General features: G+C 55.0%; 2 protein-coding genes across 6 annotated transcripts; one reads left to right on the top strand and one right to left on the bottom strand.

The window, feature by feature from the left end:
- Positions 1–1,027: 1,027 nt before the first annotated feature.
- Positions 1,028–17,153, top strand: STAT6 (signal transducer and activator of transcription 6). Of its 4 annotated transcripts, none has more exons than XM_023210725.2 (22): positions 1,028–1,177; positions 4,136–4,272; positions 4,692–4,830; positions 5,121–5,204; positions 5,599–5,737; positions 5,850–5,902; positions 6,091–6,239; positions 6,821–6,952; positions 7,081–7,269; positions 7,616–7,703; positions 7,850–7,972; positions 9,478–9,570; positions 9,900–10,106; positions 12,167–12,261; positions 12,354–12,490; positions 12,810–12,956; positions 13,174–13,237; positions 13,350–13,460; positions 13,652–13,744; positions 15,425–15,490; positions 15,580–15,708; positions 15,797–17,145. In XM_023210725.2, the coding sequence occupies exons 2-22, from the start codon at positions 4,157–4,159 to the stop codon at positions 15,984–15,986; spliced, it is 2,544 nt and encodes an 847-aa protein (XP_023066493.1). In that variant the 5' UTR covers positions 1,028–1,177; positions 4,136–4,156; the 3' UTR covers positions 15,987–17,145. The 4 variants fall into 4 exon arrangements, with proteins under 4 accessions (XP_023066493.1, XP_023066494.1, XP_023066495.1 ...); XM_023210726.2 differs by having other exon boundaries at positions 1,038–1,173; XM_023210724.2 differs by having other exon boundaries at positions 1,119–1,339; positions 15,797–17,153.
- On the bottom strand, positions 17,085–23,664 carry NAB2 (NGFI-A binding protein 2). 2 transcript variants are annotated; one of them, XM_023210728.1, is made up of 7 exons: positions 23,211–23,664; positions 20,571–21,444; positions 19,988–20,121; positions 19,601–19,652; positions 19,374–19,506; positions 18,971–19,162; positions 17,085–17,951 (listed from the first exon to the last, which is right to left on the bottom strand). In XM_023210728.1, exons 1-7 carry the CDS (start codon positions 23,291–23,293, stop codon positions 17,842–17,844), a joined length of 1,578 nt encoding a protein of 525 aa, XP_023066496.1. In that variant the 5' UTR covers positions 23,294–23,664; the 3' UTR covers positions 17,085–17,841. The 2 variants fall into 2 exon arrangements, with proteins under 2 accessions (XP_023066496.1, XP_023066497.1); XM_023210729.1 differs by lacking the exon at positions 18,971–19,162.

Here is a 23,664-nt window from a genome sequence, read left to right as displayed (position 1 = left end):
CCTCAGCCCAGCCCGGCTATGGGAGGGAGGAGGGGAGCAGAAACTTCCTCCCGCCGCCCCTTAGACACTACCTCTTCCACACACCGGGGCTCTCAGGTGTCGGGGAGTAAAGGCCTCTCTGGGTCCCTTGGTCTCCTCCAGCTCCTCCCGCAGCAAAAACTGCAGAACCCTCCACTAGTTATGATGATGACTCAGAAGCTGAGCAAGACTCTGTGTGTGTGTGTGTGTGTGTGTGTGTGTACGTGTGTGTGTGTGTGGTGTTGTGATTGCAGTGGGCTCTGAGTGCGGATATGTTTGTGAGCCTGCCTGCACGTGTGTGTGTGTGTGTGTGTGTAGTCTTGTGGTCAGGGAAGTTGTGCATGTGTGTGTTTGTTTCTTGGCGTGTCTCAGTGTTTACCCCAGAAAGAGATAGGAACTTGGCAGATAGGAACACAGCAGATTCGTATTCAAACTTGTCCCTTGTGAATCTGCAGGCAGCAGCTCCGGCTTGTGCTGGTTCCCCCCACAGTCTCAGGAGGGGTGCCCTGTGAGGAGAGGGCAAAGACCAGCTTCAGTCCAAGGGACTCCTGGAGTCTTCCAGAATTCTGAGCTGAGGGTTCCCCTCCCCCACTCCCTCCCGTCAGTGGTCACGAGACCGACCTCTAAGGCGTTCCCTGCCAGAAGGGAGGGGGACCTAGGAGTTGGCTGGCATCGAGCTCCCCGGTTGCTTTTCAGGGTCCTCCACTGGAGGGAGCGCAGAGTCCAGAGGGATTTACTTTTCCTGAGGCCCTGGGGAGCCCAGTCCCTCATGGGCCCAAACCCCAGCCCTTGGCAGAGTTTGAGTTTGGGAGCCAACCAGTTAGGGGTGGCATGTCTCTGTTTGATATTGTGTGACTTTCTGGAGAAAAGCTGATGCTTTTGAGGGGTCCGGAGTAAGTGGGGGTCAGCCTCCGCCGGAGCCTGGCTCCAAGGCCTGGACCCCAGTCCTGATCCCCCACGTGCTCCCCCACTCAGCACAGGAGGCACATATATTCACCCCACTTTCTTCCTCTTCCTCCTCCAGCCCACTTTCTCTTCTCTGTGTCGTCAGAGCTCCAGGGAGGGACCTGGGTAGAAGGAGAAGCCGGAAACAGCGGGCTGGGGCAGCCACTGCTTACACTGAAGAGGGAGGACGGGAGAGGAGTGTGTGTGTGTGTATGTATGTGTGTGTTTTATTTTATTTTTCTTTTTGGTGGTGGTGGTGGAAGGGGGGAGGTGCTAGCAGGGCCAGCCTTGAACTCGCTGGACAGAGCTACAGACCTATGGGGCCTGGCAGTGCCTGCTGAGAAAGGGAGAAGACAGCAGAGGGGTTGCCTCCGAGGTGGGTGCGGGGGCCTCTTTGAGTGTGTGGGGGTGGATTCGGCGGGGGAGCTCTCGGGATCCTCCCCTGGCTGGGTGGATGGTCCCCAAGAGATGGTTTCAGCTAGTGTTGGTGGCTGGTGGCACTGGGTTTTGGCAGTTTCGAACTCCTGGAGGAATCTGGGAGGGTCCAGGCCTCAGTACTCCCCTCCCCCATGGGTCACGTTTTCACAGCCTCACCCCTGCACCCCCAGGGCCATGGAAAGTCAGGGAAAGAAGGTGAAGGAGTGCTCCTCTGCCCTGGGTCGGGGGAAGTGGCCGCCCCTCCCTGGAAGGTTGATGCCAGAGGGCAGTGGATCCTCGTTAAACCCTATCCTGCCCTCCGCTTAAGGTTCTTGTTCAAGGGTGTGGCTGGGGGGTGAGCGAGCCCCAGATGTAGACCTCATGGTGCCCCAGAGGAGGGGGAATTTCCCCCTCAAAACTGCTCCACGCTTGGCTGCTGTAGACGCTGAGATTTCCCAGCGGTGGCGCCGAGTTAACCCTCCTCGCGCTGAACTGGCTCCACCTCCCCGCCCGCCCCCACCGCCACATCCACACATTGGGCAACTCAGAGAAGCTGTTTTAACTTTCGATCCTGTGGTCCCACAGTCAGAGGACTCCGGGAGGTAGGGGTTGAGATAAGCGAGTTTAGGCCACCAAGCGGGCGGACAAGGATCCCAGACCTTGCGCTTCCCTTCTGGGTTTGGGAGGGAACACGGGCCCCGCCCCTCACGCCGTGGTTCCTCCCTCCCTTCCCCTTCAGCGGGCTGAAGGCTAAAGGAGCCCCTGTCCTGGTCAAGCCAATCGACCCAGCCTTGTTATGAGTTGGGGTGGGGAGAAATGTGTCCTCCTGATGTCTGGGGAAGAAGAGGGGTTGGATATTTCTAGCCAGGGCCATGCCAGGAGGCTGGTCACTTTGCAAGGGGATGCAGAGGAAAGCGGTGCCCACCCACTCCAGAGGACCTTTCTCTCTTGGGTTAGAGAAAGGCCTATTGGAGGAACCTGAGCAGGAGGGGTAAGGATTCGCCTTGAGGAGAAAAGAGCTGGGGAAAGTGGGACCTGGAGGAAAGAGGGGCATGAAGGTCTTGGAGCAGGAAGGTCCAGAGAAGGGGCCTCTCCATTTTCCATCCCTTTGAGAGTCCTGGGAGAAGTGAGAGGCTGAACGTGGAACAGGAAGACTTGGGGTTACTGGGTTTTGGGAGACTGGGGGAGTTGTCATCCCATCCTCTCCCTCATCTCTAGGAGAGGGATATTGTGAGAAACGTGAACTGAGAGGCCCCTGGGAAACCACTGGTCTACCCAGTTCCCCCTGAACCTGGAAATGGGGATGCAACCCCCTCCTCTACTTCCCTGTCCCCTTCTCTCCTTTCTCCCTCTTTTCGTCTCTCTTCTTCGCCTTTTAGCCCTCCAGCTTCCTCTCTCTTCTAGGCTCTTTCCTCCTGGCTTACTAAACCTGCCTTTTTTTCCAGTCTCTCCCATCCTCTTCCTTAGTTCTCTCTACTTTCCTTTTCCAACTTTCCTCCTTCAAGTCTCCTCCCATCTTCCCCCACTTCTTAGGATGATCAGATTTGCCCCTGGAAGGGATCCTAACAACACAGTGCGATGGTAAATCCCCACGCAGATTCAAAGCCTGCTTTCCAAACTCACCTACCTTGGGCAGGGTAGAGACCTCTTTAAGCCTCAGTTTCTTCATCTATAAAATGGGGTATTATGTATTTTCAAAAGTGTCATGAGGCCTGAATGAGATAATGCACTGAGTGTAATGCCTCCTACATGGTAAGTGCTTAACAAATAGTAGCTGTTATTACTCTCCCATCCTCTTCATCATCTAGCCTTGTGGTTTTCATTTTTATTTTATTTTATTTATTTATATATATATTTTTGAGACTGACTCTTGCTCTGTCGCCCAGGCTTGAGTACAGTGGTGTAATCTCGGCTCACTGCAAGCTCCGCCTCCCGGGTTCACACTGTTCTCTCACCTCAGCCTCCTGAGTAGCTGGGACTACAGGGGCCCGCCACCACGCCCTGCTAATTTTGTTTTTGTATTTTTAGTAGAGACGGGGTTTCACTGTGTTAGCCAGGATGGTCTTGATCGCCTGACCTAGTGATCCGCCCACCTCGGCCTCCCAAAGTGCTGGGATTACAGGTGTGAGCCACCGCTCCCGGCCGAGCCTTGTGGTTTTCAAATTATCTCATGGAGTGCCAGAATTTTGAGAGGTTTGTCTAGGGACGCCTTTGGCGTCAGGAGATGGGGAGAGGGAAGTAGAAGCAGTCAAGTTTCAGGCTTTCTATGCTTGCTTTCAACAGGGCATCTTCAGTTTCATACCTTTTATGTAATTGAGATTCCACAGATTAAAAGCTGACATTGCCTACTGCTTTAAAAAGTTTGGGAAGTTTTCCATTCATCTAACACTCATAGACGAGAAAATCGAAGCCCACACAGGGAAGGCTCCTTGCCCACAGAACCAGAGTCAGGTCTAGAGCTGCAACCAAATTCTCTGCCATCTTCAAGAGAGCTGTCTCCCTACTGCCCTGTCTCCCTTTGCCTCCCCACCCCTCTGGCTACAGCTCAGCTCTTTCCACCCCTTTATCTATCACTGAAGGAGTTACCCCCATCTCGGGCATTGACCCAGGATGCCCCTGGTTTAAGGTGGTCTGGCCGTGAGTGGTGGTGGGGATGGTCCCTAGGAGGGCTATCTATAGGAGGTCCCTGGCTGCTCCAGAAGATAGGCCAAGTTTCTTGGGCACCACTCAGAGTGGCCTTATTTTTCTCCTCCAGGCAACCTCCAAGTCCCAGATCATGTCTCTGTGGGGTCTGGTCTCCAAGATGCCCCCAGAAAAAGTGCAGCGGCTCTATGTTGACTTTCCCCAACACCTGCGGCATCTTCTGGGTGACTGGCTGGAGAGCCAGCCCTGGTGAGTCCTGGCTGTTCCCTGCTGGTTCCCCAAGTCTTCCCTGACTCATCTTCCTTCTCCTTAGATTTTTTCCCCCTCAGCCATGGATTCAGAACTTGAGACCTGTTATTACGTGTGTAGTGACCTAGATTTAGCAGGGAGTCTGTGCCCCATCAAGACCAGCCTATGAATGTTGACAGATGGAGACCCCATCTCTTAGGAGGCTGAGCCAAAGAGGAGGGAGGTTTGGGCTGGGACAAAAGCACTTCTCATAACAGCTAGAAGACTGGGGAACAAGGAGCATGGGTGAAAGCTACAGAGGGCCTAGATGGAGAATAAGGAGCGAGAAAGGAACTGCTGAGCTTTTGGCTGTGGGGTAAAGGGTCATCAGAGCTGAGGAAGCCCTGGCCTGAGGTAGCCTCATCCTGATCTTCCTGCAGGGAGTTCCTGGTCGGCTCAGACGCCTTCTGCTGCAACATGGCTAGTGCCCTACTTTCAGACACTGTCCAGCGCCTTCAGGCCTCTGCGGGAGAGCAGGGGGAGGGGAGCACCGTCTTGCAACACATCAGTACCCTGGAGGTGGGGAAGGAGGGGAGGGAACAAGGCTGGGTGGGGCTGAGGTTGAACTGGGTTGAGCATTGGGCCCTGGAAGAAAATTGGTTGGATGCTGGAAGCAAATTTGTGTTCCTGTGGTTAGCTGCTAGCTAGCAGGCAAATTAGATTTTAAAAGCATGCAAATGCACAAAAACTTCTGGAGTCTACAGTTGTGCTGCCTTATAGTGTATGTGTGAATGGGGGCCTGGGGATTGGAGGGATTGAAGGACATGGGTAAGAGCCACGCTCACTGTTTACCACTCTCATTTCTATAGAGCATATATCAGAGGGACCCCCTGAAGCTGGTGGCCACTTTCAGACAAATACTTCAAGGAGAGAAAAAAGCTGTTATGGAACAGGTATTGTGATATTCCACTTCCCACCCCAACTCAATTCCCTGAGACTCTGGCCTGAGCCATGACAAACTAGAAAGAATTTGAACCTCAGTAAAGGCTCAGTGTTCTAGTCCCAGGAATAACCAAAGGAGGTTCTTAGGGTCAGAGTGAACCCCAAGTCAAGCTCAGGGAATCTTTCTATGAGGGACTGAGGGTAAGAGGCCTGGAGAGAGCACAGCAACGGATAAGGAGCTGATTCTGCTAGGAGCAAGGTCTCACGATATTCCAAAAGGTCAGGAAGAACTGCCAAAGGGGAGAGGGGAGCAAGAAAACGCTATCTGCAGAGCAGAGAGTGGAGGCCAGGTATAGAGGGATAAGCAGAGTGTTTCACCTCTTGGCATCTGTCCTTCCTGCGTAGTTTCGCCACTTGCCAATGCCTTTCCACTGGAAGCAGGAAGAACTCAAGTTTAAGACAGCCCTGCGGAGGCTGCAGCACCGAGTAGGGGAGATCCACCTTCTCCGAGAAGCCCTGCAGAAGGGGGCTGAGGCTGGCCAAGGTGGGGGCCAGGGTGGTTCTGGGGAGTGTGTAGGAGTGGTCCCCTCTTGGATCTCAACCTGAACTGAACCTCTAATCTGTCTGCACCCTTGATTTCTGCCCCCAACCCTCAGTGTCTCTGCACAGCTTGATAGAAACTCCTGCTAATGGGACTGGGCCAAGTGAGGTGAGTAATGGGCTGAGAGGTGGAGACTGAGGTCAAAGTGCAGCTGGAGGGATGGAAGCCAGACCTCAGAGAGACACAGGCTGAAGTAGGGTAAGGGAATTCCAGAGGAGTGAGAAAAAGAGCCGTATCCCAGGAGCTGGATGCGGAGGCAGTGTGAGGCCCTGGCTCAGGCCCCTTTCTGCCCATAGGCCCTGGCCATGCTACTGCAGGAGACCACTGGGGAGCTGGAGGCAGCCAAGGCCCTAGTGCTGAAGAGGATCCAGATTTGGAAACGGCAGCAGCAGCTGGCAGGGAATGGTGCACCCTTTGAGGAGAGCCTGGCCCCACTCCAGGAGAGGTTGGGCCAGGGCTGATGGGGAAGGGGGCATAAGCTGGGGGTGGGCAGCTGACACTGCTGGAGGCCCTACAGGTGAGAGAGAGAAGCCAGGCGGGAGGGCCTTGGAGTGGACCAAGATGCATAAAAGCCGGTTCCAGTGGGGCTGTGCACACTGTCGTTCAGGTTGAATCCTGTACAAGTGGGCCCAGTCGAGGGGCACAAACGGGGACTCACCCAACCCAGGCTTCTCTCCATGCCCAGAAGAATAGGAGGACTTTTCCATTTGGTTTATTGGGTGGGAACACTTTCCAATTTGCTACAAAGCACTGTAAGGGCGGGCAGCTGTCCTGGGTGCAAGAGCCATCGGGGGAGAGGCGGCTGGGTTTCCACAGGGGTGTAGGCACTGAGAACGAACCTCCCACCCAGACCCTAGGCCAACAGACCACAGAACCCCCTTCAGCCCAGGTGCCTTGCAGCCACACCCACTACCCACCCCACTCCTCCACACATGATAGCCTTTCTCCCTGGGTATAGTGGAAGGGAGTCTGGGCCGGAGCAAGCAGCCTTAATCCTATGCCCCCTGACCACTGTCCTGGCCCCAGGTGTGAGAGCCTGGTGGACATTTATTCCCAGCTACAGCAGGAGGTAGGGGCGGCTGGTGGGGAGCTTGAGCCCAAGACCCGGGCGTCGCTGATGGGCCGGCTGGATGAAGTCCTGCGAACCCTCGTCACCAGGTATGCCCCGGGAGTCCCCAGTCTGGCCTAGAACAGACCTCAGGAAGAAAAGAAGGGGGCTAGAGCTGTGGGGAGGGCACCAGCAGGGACCTAGCCCCCAACTCCCCTTGTGTCCTCCTCACTCCCAGTTGTTTCCTGGTGGAGAAGCAGCCGCCCCAGGTACTGAAGACTCAGACCAAGTTCCAGGCTGGAGTTCGATTCCTGTTGGGCTTGAGGTTCCTGGGGGCCCCAGCCAAGCCTCCACTGGTCAGGGCTGACATGGTGACAGAGAAGCAGGCGAGGGAGCTGAGTGTGCCTCAGGGTCCTGGGGCTGGAGCGTAAGCTGGGATTGGACCTGGGGTTGGAGAAGGCATGTTAGGGTGATGGAGGCAGCTTGGGGGGCTGGCACTGAAAAGAGCAAGGGATGGGGAGGGAGAGCCATGGGATGTGCAGACCCTGAATGGTCAAGGCAGAGGAAAGGGAGGGACCCATTTAGGGCTGGAATGGGGTGGGGGCATCATGACTTGGCCAAGATGGGGACTCCTCCCTTAAGAACCCAAACAGAGATGTGGAGATTTAGGGCTGGCGACAATGGGTAGTCTACACTCACCCATGCACACAAGTGCGTCGCCACACCTGGCCACAGTGAGACGAGCTCGTTCACACTCTGACCTCCCCTGGCAGAGAAAGCACTGGAGAAATCATCAACAACACAGTGCCCTTGGAGAACAGCATTCCTGGGAACTGCTGCTCTGCCCTGTTCAAGAACCTGGTGAGGGGCTTTGGGGTGCAGTGGGCAGTGAGGGGGGCACCACTAGTAGACTATGGGACTCTCCTTGGAGAGGATGTCGGGAAGCCCAAGAGGAGCGGTCTCTGTCCTCATGCACTCGCCCTTGCTCTCTCTCACCCCACCTACAGCTTCTCAAGAAGATCAAGCGGTGTGAGCGGAAGGGCACTGAGTCTGTCACAGAGGAGAAGTGCGCTGTGCTCTTCTCTGCCAGCTTCACACTTGGCCCCGGCAAACTCCCCATCCAGCTCCAGGTGAACCATGGCCCAGCCCTACCCCAATCTGGGACCCCGAGTCCTTCTCTAACGCCACACACAGGGTCTCTGGACCCTCACCTCCTGTAACTGCCCCATACCCCATGTGTCTGGGATTCATGCACACTGGGGCCCGGGTGAGTGGGGTAGAGCAAGAGCATGGAGCGCACGGGGCAGGGAATAGTAGCGGATAGCAGCAAACACTTAGGAAGCACTTCCTATAGACCAGATCTGTCTATTAAATGATACACATGCACATGCGTGCCAGCACACACACGTTTGGTTTTCACAGTAACATTATGAGGTAGGCAGTATTATCAGCCTCATTTTATAGATAAGGACGTTGAGACACAGAGAGTTTAAGTAGTTTGTCCCAGTCACACAGCTAAGTGTTGGAGCTGGTATTTGAAACCTGGAGGTCTGGCTCCATAGCAGTGACTCATAACCACTTCTCTAGAGTGAGGCCCTGACTGAGCTTCAGAAAACTTTTAATAACATGGCATGAACTTTTTGATTATGATGTGTGAGTCCAGTAACTTCTCTGAGTGCTCAGAGTCAGCCCCCTGAGGAAACTTCTTACTTTACTAAGAAACCCCTGTCCAGCTGGCCGTGGTGGCTCACGCCTGTAGCCCCAGCACTTTGGGAGGCCAAGGTGGGTAGATCACGAGGTTAGGAGTTCGAGACCAGCCTGGCCAATATGGTGAAACCCCGTCTCTACTAAAAATAAAAAAATTGGCCAGGTGCGGTGGCTCACGCCTGTAATCCCAGCACTTTGGGAGGCTGAGGTGGGCAGATCACGAGGTCAGCAGATCAAGACCATCCTGGCTAACATGGTGAAACCCCATATCTACTAAAAATACAAAAAATTAGCTGGGCGTGGTGGCGGGCACCTGTGGTCCCAGCTACTTGGGAGGCTGAGGCAGGAGAATGGCGGGAACCCAGGAGGCAGAGCTTGCAGTGAGCCGAGATCACGCCACTGCACTCCAGCCTGGGTGAGAGCGAGACTCCGTGTCAAAAAAAATAAAAATAAAAATAAAAATAAATAAATAAATTAGCTGGGTGTGGTGGTGCAGGCCTGTAGTCCCAGCTGCTCAGGAGGTTGAGGCAGGAGAATCGCTTGAATCCAGGAGGCAGAGGTTGCAGTGAGCTGAGATCACGCCTCTTCCCTTCAGCCTGGGTGACAGAGCAAGACTCTGTCTCAAAAAAAAAAAATTCTTAGCACTTTGGGAGGCCAAGGTAGGGAGATCGCTTGAACCTACAAGTTTAAGACCAGCCCGGGCTACATAGGGAGATCCAATCTCTACAAAAAATAAAAACTTAGCTGGATTAGGTGGTCCATACCTGTAGGTTGAGGTGGAAGGATCACTTGAGCCCTGGAGGCTGAGGCTGCGGTGAGCTGAGATTGTGCTACTGCAGTCCGGCCTGGGCAACAGAGTGAGATACTATCTTAAAAAAAAAAAAGGAAAGAAAGAAAGAAAAGAAACCCCTGTCCTCACCCTCTTCAGGCCCTGTCTCTGCCCCTGGTTGTCATCGTCCATGGCAACCAAGACAACAATGCCAAAGCCACCATCCTGTGGGACAATGCCTTCTCTGAGATGGTGAGGAAATTCCTGGAGTTGGAGGGAACAGGGGCAGGGTGGGTTCTAATATGGGCAGTGGTGCAGGCCTGTTGATGGGGTGGCAGGCATGTTTAAATGGGTGAGACCTTAACACCTTCTCATGGGCCTACTTTCGTACTTCTGACCTCTTTTCACCCTAGTCTTAACAACTATCAGGCCACAGCACTGTAACCTAGAAAAAGCAGCATGTTCGTGAGCGATATCAGGTGCTGTGGATGGGCAGGCCACAGGCAGGTGGGAGGGATGAAGGCTGGCCTGAGGAAGAACAAGACAGTAGCCTCTGATGCTCTCTTCCCCCTTCTCCTCAGGACCGCGTGCCCTTTGTGGTGGCTGAGCGGGTGCCCTGGGAGAAGATGTGTGAAACTCTGAACTTGAAGTTCATGGCTGAGGTGGGGACCAACCGGGGGCTGCTCCCAGAGCACTTCCTCTTCCTGGCCCAGAAGATCTTCAATGACAACAGCCTCAGCATGGAGGCCTTCCAGCACCGTTCTGTGTCCTGGTCACAGTTCAACAAGGTCATTCTCCTGCCCTTTGGACCTCCCACCACTAAGCTCTTCATGCCTCGGGCACTCAGGGCCTGCTCAGCCTCCACGCAGGGACCTTCCGCTGGAGTCTCCACAGTGCCCTCTCAGGTCCTTTAGGAAGGCCTGTCATGGACCAGGGAGGAAAAACCCCAGGTCTGGGGGTTGGCTCCAGAGATGCATTCTCTGACATCCCTGTGGTTTTGGTCTGGGGGTCATCTGTCCTTCCTCTTTACCAGCGACTTGCATGACTCACCCAGGTTGTGTGTAAACAGAGCTCTGATTCAAAGTGACTTTGACCCATTGGAAAAATTGTTCCTGGCTGGGCACAGTGGCTCATGCCTGTAATCTCAGTCTTTGAGATGCCAGGGTTGGTGGATCACCTGAGGCCAGGAGTTCGAGACCATCCTGGCCAACATGGTGAAACTCCATCTCTACTAAAAATACAAAAATTAGCCGGTTGTGGTGGCACATGCCTGTAATCCCAGCTACGTGGGAGGCTGAGGCAGGAGAATCACTTGAACCCGGAGGTGGAGATTGCAGTGAGCTGAGATCACACCACTGCACTCAAGCCTGGGTGACAGAGCAAGACCATTTCAAAAAAAAAAAAAAAAAAAAAAAAGAGGGGGGCCAGGCATGGTGGCTCATGCCTGTAATTCCAGCACTTTGGGAGGCTGAGACAGGTGGATCACCTGAGGTCAGGAGTTCGAGACCAGCCTGGCCAACATGGCAAAACCCCGTCTCTACTAAAAACGCAAAAAATTAGCCAGGCATGGTTGTTTGTGTCTGTAATCCAGCTACTCGGGAGGCTGAGGCAGGAGATGAACCCAGGAAGTAGAGACTGCACCATTGCACCCCAGCCTGGGCAAGACTCCATATCAAAAAACAAACAAACAAACAAACAAACAAAAAAGGCCCAGGCTGGCTCACACCTGTAATCCCAGCACTTTGGGAGGCTGAGGAGGGCAGATCACAAGGTCAAGAGATCAAGACCATCCTGGCCAACATGGTGAAACCCTGTCTCTACTAAAAATACAGAAATTACCTGGGCATGGTGGCGCATGCCTGTAGTCCCAGCTACTTGGGAGGCTGAGGCAGGAGAATCACTTGAACCTGAGAGGCAGAGGTTGCAGTGAGCCAAGATTGTGCCACTGCACTCCAGCCTGCTGACAGAATGAGATTCTGTCTAAACTGAACAAAATCCCAGAGGGACATGTGCAGTAATACCAGCTACCACGTGTTGACAGCTTATTATATGCCAGGCACTGTTCTTAACACCTTATGTATGTTATCTCACTTAAGCCTCTGGACATCCCTTTGAGGTAGATACTATTATTATCCCCATTTTACAGACGAGGAATCTGATGCTCAGAGGGTTATGTAGTTTGTTCAAGGTCCCAAAGCAGGTGAGTGCCATGGCTAGGACAGAACCACACATTTCTGACTCTTGCTTTTTGATTTTATGTTATATTACATATTTTATTTGTTGGTCTCCCTTCCCCTTCCCCTTCCTCTTTCTTTTCTTTCTTTCTTAGTGTGAGACAGAATCTTTAAAGAGAAGAAAGAAAGGCTCATGTGACCAGAGGGTGTGTTAGCAAAAGGGAGCAAGACAGTCACACCCAGCAGGTTACCTTCCTTTGGGCTTCACCTCTGCCACACCTCCTTAGGGAGAGGGTGTAGCACAGTAGTTAACAGGGGCTCCAGCGCCAGAATGCCTGGGTTTAAATCCTAGCTCTGCCTCTTACCAGCTGTGTAGACCTGGGCAAGTCATTCGACGTTTTTGGACTTCCATTTCTTCATCTGTAAAATGGAATTATTATAGTCCCTACCTCCATAGCCTTATAAAGAGCAAATAAATATATGGAAAGGCTTGAAATAGTGGCTGGCACATGTAAGCATGAGGACTGGTCGTTGTCATTGATGGAGTCTCAGGTTCGGTCCGATCCCTCAGCCCTGTGATTCTGTCATGAGGGCACTCACAGCTCAGTGCCTGCCCTAAACAGGCTCCAGCTCTGGCCCTCCCTTGGCTCACACCATTTCCCTTCTCCCGCTAGGAGATCCTGCTGGGCCGTGGCTTCACCTTTTGGCAGTGGTTTGATGGTGTCCTGGACCTCACCAAACGCTGTCTCCGGAGCTACTGGTCTGACCGGTGAGTCCCTGCCCTGGGTGGTCTGAGCAGCCATACCCCAGTCACCTCCATACTCACTGCCCAGGCCCCATCCTCTCTTTCATCCCGGCCAGGCTGATTATTGGCTTCATCAGCAAACAGTACGTTACTAGCCTTCTTCTCAACGAGCCCGACGGAACCTTTCTCCTCCGCTTCAGCGACTCAGAGATTGGGGGCATCACCATTGCTCATGTCATCCGGGGCCAGGATGGTGAGGCCACCCCAGCCAGTCCTCTGTCTCTGTGCCTGTGCCCTCTGGGGTTTCTTCTGGGAATGAAACGTCCTGACCTTCCTGATGCTGATCCTGATCTTTAGGAAGTTCTTCTCTTCTTCCTTCTGTGGTCTAAATGTTCACCTTCTCACTGTGACCTCTGTGGGAATGGAGACTAGTGGATCTTGCTCCCTCAGGAGCCCCACCCTAGGTCCTCTCTCCCTTGCCTTGGTGGAGTGAGAACAGGTCTTGTGGTGAGGGTTAGGGAAGGGGAAGAAAGTCTGAACAGGGGGATCTCAGGGTCTCATTCCTACCATAGGCTCTCCACAGATAGAGAACATCCAGCCATTCTCTGCCAAAGACCTGTCCATTCGTTCACTGGGGGACCGAATCCGGGATCTTGCTCAGCTCAAAAACCTCTATCCCAAGAAGCCCAAGGATGAGGCTTTCCGGAGTCACTACAAGCGTAAGCTGGAACTGGCAGTTCTGATTCCTTCCTGTCACCCACTTCCTCCCTGCTTCCCGCTGCCCTCATCTCCCTGCCTGCCTGTGTCATCCTGATGTCACTCCCTATTACATAGCTGCGCTTCTCTTACTTCCCCATCATCCATGCCCACCTTTTCCACCTCCCTTCCTCCCTAACTCCAGAGCACTCCATGGCTCTCTTTTCCTTCTCACAACAGCTGAACAGATGGGTAAGGATGGCAGGGGTTATGTCCCAGCTACCATCAAGATGACCGTGGAAAGGTGAGTGTGGTGGTGTGGACAGTGGGTAGGTTAGGGGTCTAGTGCTTATATGCAGGAAGGAGAGGTGGCATCAACTCTTGGTCAGTCATATGTACCTCCTTCCCTGCTCCAGGGACCAGCCACTTCCTACCCCAGAGCTCCAGATGCCTACCATGGTGCCTTCTTATGACCTTGGAATGGCCGCTGATTCCTCCATGAGCATGCAGCTTGGCCCAGATATGGTGTAAGGAGCTGGAAAGACAGGAATGGGAGTGGTCTGTGCAGATGGGCTTTTAGCATGGGCAGCTGGGAGAGCTGGCATTGGGAGCTGAACAAGGAATTTTCCTTTCCATGAAAGGGACACCCGTTCAAAAGCAGGGTGTGGTGGTGTCCAGGAGAAGGGCTGGCATCAGGGGGTCTGTTTTCTTTCCCCAGGTCCCAGGTGTACCCACCACACTCTCATTCCATCCCCCCGTATCAAGGCCTCTCCCCAGAAGAATCAGTCAACGTGTTGTCAGCCTTCCAGGAGTAAGTGAAAAACCTCATGGGGATACCATCCCACTCTAAGGGGGTGGGCATTTGAATTGTTAGAAGAGGCTCTTCTGTGAGAAAGGAGCACCAAATGCTAACAACCTTTCTTCTCTTCTGTCCACTCTAATGAGGAGATAGTAGTTAAGATCCAGACTGCCTAGGTTTGAATTTTAGCTCCACCACTTACTGGTTTGGGGCAAATTACTTAGCCTTTGGTGCCTTATCTGCCCAATGGGGGATAATAATGCTAATAATAATAACCTACCTCACTGCATTACTGTGGAGATTAAATGAGTTCATACCACTTGTAAAGCTGAGCATAGTGCCTGGCTCATAGCAAAAGCTGTGTAAGTCCAGTCGTGGATCACTTAATGAAGGAGCATTTTCTGTCCTTAGGCAGTTTCATAGTTATGCGAATATCATAGAGTGTAATTACACAAACCTAGATGGTATAGGCCACTATACACTGAGGCTATATTGTGTAGCCTGTTGATCCTAGCTTTAAACCTGAGCAGCATGATACCGTTCTGAACAGTATAAGGAAATAGTTACATAATGGTAAATATTTGTGTGATACGAATTTTCAGCTTATAATTTTTTTTTCTTTTCTTTTTTTTTTTTTTTGAGACAAGGTCTCACTCACTGGAGTGCAGTGGTGCGATCTTAGCTCCCTGCAACCTCTACCTCCTGGGCTCAAACAATCCTCATGCTGTTGTGCACCACGATACTCGGCTAATTCTTTTTTTTGTTTTTTTTTTTTTGAGACGGAGTCTCGCTCTGTCACCCAGGCTGGAGTGCAGTGGCCGGATCTCAGCTCACTGCAAGCTCTGCCTCCTGGGTTTATGCCATTCTCCTGCCTCAGCCTCCGGAGTAGCTGGGACTATAGGCGCCCGCCGCCTCACCTGGCTAGTTTTTTTGTATTTTTCAGTAGAGACGGGGTTTCACCGTGTTAGCCAGGATGGTCTCGATCTCCTGACCTCATGATCCGCCCATCTCGGCCTCCCAAAGTGCTGGGATTACAGGCTTGAGCCACCGCGCCTGGCCTTCTTTTTTAAGGTTTTTCTGCAGACAAGGTCTCACTAATTGCCCAAGCTGGATCTCAAACTCCTGGGCTCAAGTGATCCTCCCACCTCGGCCTCCCAAAGCGTTAGGATTACAGGCGTGAGTCACTCTGCCTGGCTTTGATTATGATCATATGGGACCACTGTGGTCTGTAGCTGACAGAAATGTTGTTACGTGGTGCATGACTGTTTCTGTCCTGCCCCTGAGAGCCACTGTCACTTCTCTGCTGTGTTGATTTTCGTTTACTCATCTGTTTTGGCCTTGAAATGGCCTAGACATTTTTCTTCCCCAAGTATAACACTCAGGTGCTTATTAACTCTTAGTCAAGGCACAACATCTCCCCTCCCAGAAGGTGAAGCGGGAGTGAGGACTTGGGGACTTAAGAACTATCAAAGTTCAGAGTCTGAAGAAACATTAGAAATTGGCTAATCCACCCCCGTAACACACACATTTTACAGAAGACTGAGCTCAGAGCATAGAAATAGCTTGCCCAAGGCCACTACTAAGTCAGGATAAGGAGCTGGAGCTTGTTTCCTCACTCAGTGGTCCTGCCTTTGCACCACTTTGCCTTTGCCTAGCCTGCCTTCCTCTAAACTGTGCTCTCCCTAATTCCAGGCCTCACCTGCAGATGCCCCCCAGCCTGGGCCAGATGAGCCTGTCCTTTGACCAGCCTCACCCCCAGTGAGTGACAAGGCCCCTCCTGACCCCATGTGCCTCTTCTTTCCTGGCCTTGCCCCACCCTCCTTATTTCCATTGCTGGTTCCTGGCAGGGGCCTGCTGCCGTGCCAGCCTCAGGAGCATGCTGTGTCCAGCCCTGACCCCCTGCTCTGCTCAGATGTGACCATGGTGGAAGACAGCTGCCTGAGCCAGTCAGTGAGAGCGTTTTCTCAGGGCACTTGGTGAGTGGCAGCTTAGTAGTGGAGGCTGGGTGGCATCTAGGGGAGTGGGCGCCATGCCTACTCCACTGCTTCTCCCATCTCCTTGTAGGATTGGTGAAGACATATTCCCTCCTCTGCTGCCTCCCACTGAACAGGACCTCACTAAGCTTCTCCTGGAGGGGCAAGGGGAATCGGGGGGTGGGTCTTTGGGGGCCCAGCCCCTCCTGCAACCCTCCCACTATGGGCAATCTGGGATCTCAATGTCCCACATGGACCTAAGGGCCAACCCCAGTTGGTGATCCCAGCTGGAGGGAGAACCCAGAGAGACAGCTCTTCTACTACCCCCACAGACTTGCTCTGGACACTTACTCATGCCCTGCCAAGCAGCAGATGGGGAGGGTGCCCTCCTATCCCCACCTACTTCTCGGTCAGGAGGAAAAGACAACCAGGAGAATGCACGGTGGGTGGAGCCAATCCACTCCTTCCTTCCTATCATTCCTCTGCCCACCTCCTTCCAGCACTGACTGGAAGGAAGTTCAGGCTCTGAGACACGCCCCAACATGCCTGCACCTGCAGCGCGCACACGCACGCACACACACATACAGAGCTCTCTGAGGGTGATGGGGCTGAGCAGGAGGTGGGCTGGGTAGGAGCACAGGTTAGGGCACGGAAGGCTTCTCCGCCCACTCTGACCCAGGGCCTAGGATCGTTAGGCAGGAACATATAGACACATTTACACTAGAGGCCAGGGATAGAGGATATTGGGTCTCAGCCCTGGGGGAATGGGAAGCAGCTCAAGGGACCCTGGATGGAGCACAGGAGGGGTCTGGACATGTGGTTACCAATACAAGTTTTGCCCTGATTAAAAAATCTCCCAAAGCCCCAAATTCCTGTTAGCGAGGTGGAGGCTTCTGATATGTGTATGAGACTATGCAAAAGTACAAGGGCCAAGTTTCTTCATGTATAGCTGTGTGAACGTGTATGTACCTAAGCTATGTTAATGTATAACTGGCATGTTAGTTGCAATGACCACATAGAACATGTGTCTGCTTTTGCCTGTGTGACAACACAGATTTGAGAGTGTGAGACATTGCACAGAAGACAGCAGCAAGTGTGCTGGCCTCTCTGACATATGCTAACCCAAAAATATTCTGAATTTGGAGTCTGACTGTGCCCAAGTGGGTCCAAGTGGCTATGACATCTTCATATGGCTCTATACCTCCAATGCTGCCTGTGAGCCAGGGTGAGAGTCTGGGTCCAGGCCTGATCATGTGGCCCTCCAGTGTATGAAGGGGCTCTGCCTGCTCTATCTTTTCTGTTGCCCTATCCACTGCCAGCTTCCCTTCACTCCCCCATCCCATGCTACCCTTTCTCCCTCTCGAGGCAGGGGTCATAGATCCTAAGCCATAAAATAAATTTTATTCCAAAATAACAAAATAAATAATCTACTGTACACAATCTGAAAAGAAAGACGCTCTAACTGCTCAGATAGGTGCTGCGGTCCAGCCCCCAGCTGGAGGAGACCCTGAGTCCAACCCAGGCCTCCCAAGGGGGCCAGTGAAGGGATCCCACACCCACCGCCCCCATGTAGGGCAGGAGGGAGGAAACTGCAAAGGACTTGGGGGATAGATGGGAATGGGAGGGCAAACTGCAGCACTTGTTAAATTAAAGAAACAAACCAGAAGCACAAAAATGGGGAAGGAGAGGGAAGGAGGAGCAGGTCCAGTGTTCCCAGGCCCCCAATTCTGGGGGCAAATGTTGCCACTTTTAGCTGCTGGACCTTCCCAGGGAAGTCCCCCTTTCCCCCTTGTCCAAACTGAGTCCAACTGCTCACACCACTGGTGCAAACCTAAAGAGAATGGGCGTGTGTTGTGTGAGGGAGGGGAGAACCCCAGATGCCCTGGAGGCAGAGTCCTTGCCCCCTCGCTCTGGGCAGGGGTGAGGGCACCACGCACCCTCCTTGTGTCCTCTCTCCAGGCCCCTGCTTGTTATTGCTTGAAGCCCCACAGTCTTATGCCCATGGAGCAGGTGGGGAGGCAGGAGAAGGGCAGAGGAAGGATCCAGGGTTGTGACTATATTCCGGGGATGGAGAACATGGGGGTCTGTGTGAGCCAGAAGTCTGAGGTCCTGGGTCTGAAGACACCAGTCCACCCCTCACTGCCGGCTGGCCTCAGCCTCCACTTTCACGCTGCTCCTGCGACCCTCCACCAGTGCGGGATGGGGTCCTGGGGCAGGACATCTGTCCAGCAGCCCTTCCTCGAACTCTGCAGGGAAAAGGGGGCAGTTAGGAGACTGCAGGGTGACTGGCTGCAGACAGAAGTGGTTGGGAACAGAAGCAGGGGCAAAGAAAGTTGTGAAGATGGGCTCCATTTATTGAATTACTGCTTCCTGCCCACTGCAATGTGTATGGGGGGGTTCCATTCCTGTGTGTGTGAGCCCCCTCCCCTCTCTGGCTATGTGTAGCTCTGTCTCTGTCTGTGTCTCTCTCTTTCTCTGTCTCTCCCGCCTCCTCCTCCGTTGTGCTGGAATTTCTGGTTCTGTCAGGAGCTGCGGGGGTGGTTTGGCTCTGACCTCTCCCCTCCCCCCCTTCCCAAGCTTTGCCACCCCCACTCATCCCTGGCCCCCTCCCAGGCCCCTCCCAGGTCACCCTACCATGGCCCCCCAAGTGTTTTGGTAGCCAAATCAGGGGGAGCACAGGAAGCCAGCCTCCGAACTCCTCCCTCAAGAAGAGCCCCCCTTCCAGTCCCCGCCCCCACTTCCCACCCACGCACAGTTTAAAAATACCAAGCCAGGGTTGGTGGCTTTGTCTGCTGCGTCACTCTCAGCCCAGCGGCTGCCCAGCCCTCTGCCTGCCCACTCCCTCTTCCCCCTTCCACACACAAAGCATCACTGCTTTGGGCTCCTCTGCTTCCAAGCTGGGCATCCCCATCCCCATCCCCGCAACTCCTAGCCTGCTCCCCACTCCTGGGTTGGTGGAAGTGCCATCTGAGCTTCCCTTATTGATGCTCCTCCTTCCTGCGCTTTCATTCTCTTTTCTCTGTTCCCCATTCCCCAGTTCCCCTTTCACAGATCTACACTAGGACCAGACTTTCCATGGTGGGAGCAGCCCGGCAGGGTCTGCCTCACCGCACCCCAAGGCCTGGCTGGCTGGAGCCCAGCCCTCCTACTGCCCTCTCTGATGACTATATCCCTCTTCCTCCCACCTGGCCCCAGGACACCAGAATTGCTGTGTGGGGGCCTGGGTGGCCGGGGTGCTTGGGGACAGCACTGCTGGCTGCCTCACCTGCGAGAGGTGGCTTCGCAGGCACACAGGGGCTGAGGCGGCCCACGCGGTCGTGTGAGACGAGGCGGGCGAGCCGCAGCCCCTCGTCCATCAGTGTCTGCTGCAGGATGTGGCGGCTCCATAGCCCATGGGCTGGCAATGCCAGAGGCAGGTCAGCAGGGGGCGGCGTCAGCCTTGGACATGACCCCACAGCTGTGGGCATGGGCACTGGTCAGGTAAGGGGCTGCAGCCAATGGAACCCCCACCCTCAACCACACAGCCAGCCCACAGGCCCTTCTGCCCCCCCTCCAGCCAGGCTTCCCAGCCCTGTTCCAGGCACTGCCTCCTGGCTCACTCCTCCCCCCAACCCCTCCCCTACTCCCCCACCCTCAATGAAGAGAAAAGTATTCTGAGGCACACTCACCCTGCAAATGTCCATCCAGACTCTCCCCAGACAGGCTGGCGCTGTCCTCCTCCAGGCTAGGGCGGTATGGGGGTGCATAGGACTCAGGGCCTGGGGGAGGCTGCTGGATTTCAGGGTGACTCTGTTCTCCAACCTGTGGATGCCCAAAATGGGGAAATGAAGACCTGGCAAGGGAGGGGATTGGGGAAGGCTGCCCAATGCCCCTACATGCACCCAGGAAAACATACCTCTTGTTTCAGCTTCTTCAGTGGAGGGCCTCCCAGTTCTTCAGGGTGGAGCCTGAAAAGATGGATAAGAATAAAGTGGGTGAGGCTGATGAGGGCCACGTGACAGGCAGAGCACAGAACCCGGCCAGAGACATGTGTTATTTAAAACCTTTGTCAAGAAGCTGGCCGAGAAAAAGTCTCTAGCTCAGGCACTATTGTTGTAGGGGGTTGGGGGGACCCGACATGGATGGGAGGAGAGACCAGACCTGAGACAAGCTGACTTGACCAAAAGCAGGACATCCAGGTGGGCGGGAAGCAGGCCTAGAGCTGCCTGAGCTGAAGGTTAGGACATGATCTAACTCCATAGCAGGATTCCAGTCCAAGAAGGATCTGGGGAAGAGGTCTCACCTGGAGCCCTTCAAGGAGGACAAGTAGGTGCTCTCTCGGGCTACTTGGCGGGACAAAGAGAAGAGCTCCACTCTCCGCAATAAGAGTGTGTTGTCCCTCATGCAGAACTGGGCAGCAGCCTCATTGATGGTGAGCTGTGGAGAGAGGGCAGCCAGGAGAGTCAGAATTTGAACTCCCCCGCTGCCTCACCAGACCTCCTCACACCCCTTCACCATCAGATAAATGAGGCCCATCCATCAGATGCTTGCTTTGGTTTTGACACTACATGGGAGCTTTCTGAGGAAGAAAGACAGAGGTCAGCACCCACAGCTTCCTAGGAATGCCCAGGGCCTCTTCCACTCCTGTGGGGTCCTGAGTGACAACGAGGTAAACAGCTTGGTGCTGCCTGTATCTCTGCTTCCCCCTCAGCTGAGGATGGAAGCACTGCGGCCGCTGGGGTGGGGGCCTATCAGGGAGGGGATCAGGGCCTGGGGTCCCGGTCAAGGGGTAATGAAACAGAGTTGAAGACTGTAGAAACTTGCAGAGGTAAGCGGCTGGAGGCCCAGGAGTCAACATCAATCCTAGGAGGCCTGGGGGTTCTCACCTCGTGCAGGCTGAGCTGCTTGCCCTCCCGCCGCTTAGAGTCGAAACGGCCATAGATGATGCTGTATTTGCGGATCTCCTCTTCCTTCTGGCTGTCATTATCATCCATCTCAAAGATGTGCCCAACGCTCCGTGCCAGCTTCTTGTTCAGCTTTAGCAGGGATGTGACCTCCCCAGCATCCCCCCTTGGGAAGCTCCGGAAGATCCTCTCCACACTTTCCACCACCATGCGTACCATCTCTGGCTCCAGTCGGTCTGGTCCACCCCCAGTCCCACCTGCTGCCAGCCCCCCAGCCCCAGTCCCCTCAGGGACTCCTCCCCCTGCAGGGGGGGAGAAGGGGGGCGAGCCAGCCTCCTCTTCTCCTCCTGCCCCAACGTCCGACTCTGGAGTGCTCCGGCCTGGCCAGATCCGGGGGTCCCCTGCCCCAGGTCCCCCAGGCAGTGGTGATAGCTTCTCTCCAAGTTCAAGGGGGCTCTTGGGGCTAAAACTGCGGGCACTGCCTGCCTTTTCCCCTGGGCTGCCATGCCCATTGCTCATGCTCCCTTTCCGGGTACCCGCAGTCTCAGAGATCTTGAAGAGCGGGATGCTGGAGACGGGAACAGCAGGCACTGGTTGACTGAAGAGCCCTGGATTGGTGGCCCACTCTCTCAGTGCCTTCTGCAGGCGCCGGACATGGAGGGGCTTGGTGGCCATGCCCACAAGTGCCATGATCTCCAAAAACTCCTCCTCACCCGCCTCACACAGCTGCTGCACGTCGTCCCCTCCCTGCTGGATGAAGGTCTCATAGTAGGAAAGGAGGTTGGCGCGCTGCAGGACCCGGTACAGCTGCAGCTCCCCCAGCGTCCGAGGCAGTGCCATGGCTCGGGCACTGGGCCTGAGAAGGAGGGGCACAAGAGAGAGGCAGTCGGTGCAAGTCCTCCTACTGGGTACCAACCCACACTAACAATTGTTCCCTCTTTCCTGCCTGCTTTTCTTCCCCTCTCTCATTTGGATGCTGTCCTGTACAGTGCCCAGGTCTGAGTACAGACTCTGAGAATCAGGCACTGCTCAGAGGCATGGACAAGCCAGTGCTGTCCTAGACTGGCCCGAAGCCCCAAAAATCAGTGCCCTGTGTCTGCAGGAGTCGAAGCCTCTTAAACCTTATCTTCAGCTTTTATCTTTTTGGTCTGTGGTAACAACTTGAGCGCTGAGGCTAACCAGCACCGACCTGGGATGGCTGGAACTCCCTCTCCCCCAAAACAATCCTCACCTTCCACTCTAAACACTCAGCAGTCTCAACACTAAAGTGAAGTCGCCTAAGGTGAATGTAGAACCCGTGTCTCCCCCCACAGTGGACGCTGCTGGCCAGCTTCATTCCCTGTGAAGGAGCCACAGCTTCAGGTGGCTAGGAGGGAGGGTGTGGCACCTTCCCTGGCTTTCCCACTCAGTGAGCCAGGTGGTGCCTTGCTCTTGTCCGCTCAGCTTTTCCGAGGGACTAAGCATTTTTTTTTTTTTAGACGGAGTCTCGCTCTGTTGCCCAGGTTGGAGTCCAGTGGCGCTATCACTGCAACCGCTGCCTCCCGGGTTCAAGCGATTCTCCTGCCTCAGCCTCCTGAGTAGCTGAGATTACAGGCGCCCGCCACCACGCCCAGCTAATTTTTGTATTTTTAGTAGAGAGGGGATTTCACCATGTTGGTCAGGCTGGTCTCGAATTCCTGACCTCGTGATCCAACCGCCTTGGCCTCCCAAAGTGCTGGGATTACAGGCGTGAGCCACCGCGCCCGGCCTGGTTAAGAATGGCCTGGTTAAGTATTCTTAACGCACGCTTCCTCTCTCCCCCCGGACCTCTCCACCCTTCCAGGCTGCCCAGTGCTCCAGGGGCCCCTCTCCTTGCAGTGACACTCCCCACTTCCTCGGTCGGCCTTTTCCTTCAGCTCAGGGGCTGCGGCAGGGGGAGGGGCGCAATTGTTCTGCTCCGGGGCCGTTCCGCCCACACACACTCCCACAGTGGTAGCGTCTGTGGGCGAAAACCGCCCAGGGGCTCCCGCCTACTCTCCTCTCCCTTATTTTCCACCCGCATCTTCAAGTGGAGTAGGGGAGAGGCTCAAGGCCTCTTGCTGAAGGGGCTGCACACTGAAACTCCCCTCCCCACTCTGTGAATAAAAGGACAGATATAGGAAAGAACTGCCTAAGGCCTCCCTGCCTCCCTCGTCACCCCCCTTCCCCCCGCTGATGCTCCTTTAACTCAAAGGCACCGCCTTCTCCTGGACCCCGGGGGCCCGCGCGCTCCGTGCCAACGAGGGACTGAGGCAACTGAGCGTCCCCCCACCTTCCGCACTGACGCCAGCTCGAGCTCCAGGGCATCCCCTGGTGCTAGGAGGCTCCCACGTTCTTTGCAGGGGGCACTTAGGCCAGATGGAGCCCACCAAGTAAACCAGGAATGGAGATTTAGGTACTACTCTTTCATATCCAGCTTCATCAGATGTTTGCCTGCTCCCAGGGCCCCCTAATTCGAAGACGCACCCCTTTTTCCATCAGTCTCCACCCCCCACCCCCGTCCCGCTTCCCCACGTCCTCCCCTCGACCTCCGCCCTCTGGACCCCATTCCCAAGTCCAGCTCCACCCATCTCCACTCCCCGCTGCCTCCCTTTGCCCACTAACTTGAGTCTGGGCTGCAGGGTCCGGCGGGCGCTGTCCCCTCCGCCCGGCGGCTGCTCGGCTGTGGGGGAAGGCGCTCTGTGCATGGACGGCCGGAGACCACCCGGGCTGCTCTTCTCGGTGCTCAGCGTTGGGCGCCTGCTGCGTGCTGCACTCTTCCCCGCGCACGATGCCGTGTCCACCGCTGTCCAGGCTCTGTCCCTCCCTCCACGTCTTCTCTCTCCGAGCCTCCGCGCCTCTGTCTGTGTCTCTGCCCCCCCACCCTCCCCGGCTGCGCTCGCCGCCTCTCCGCGCCTCCGCCCCCGCAGGACGCACGGGGAGCGAGGCCCGGCGCTGCGCTGGCTGCCGGGCTGGCGGGCGGAGGGCGTGGGCAGAGCCGGGGGCGGGGGTGGGGGCGGGGGCCGGGGGGCGGGCACCAGGGCCTCTCGGCCGCGGAGACGCCGCGGCTTAGAGACTG

This window comes from Piliocolobus tephrosceles, chromosome 10 (genome assembly GCF_002776525.5).
Source record: "Piliocolobus tephrosceles isolate RC106 chromosome 10, ASM277652v3, whole genome shotgun sequence".
In the NCBI taxonomy this organism is placed as follows: Eukaryota; Metazoa; Chordata; class Mammalia; order Primates; family Cercopithecidae; genus Piliocolobus; species Piliocolobus tephrosceles.
The sequence above is the reverse complement of the archived record's forward strand: the minus strand, read 5'-3'. Positions and strand labels throughout refer to the sequence as shown.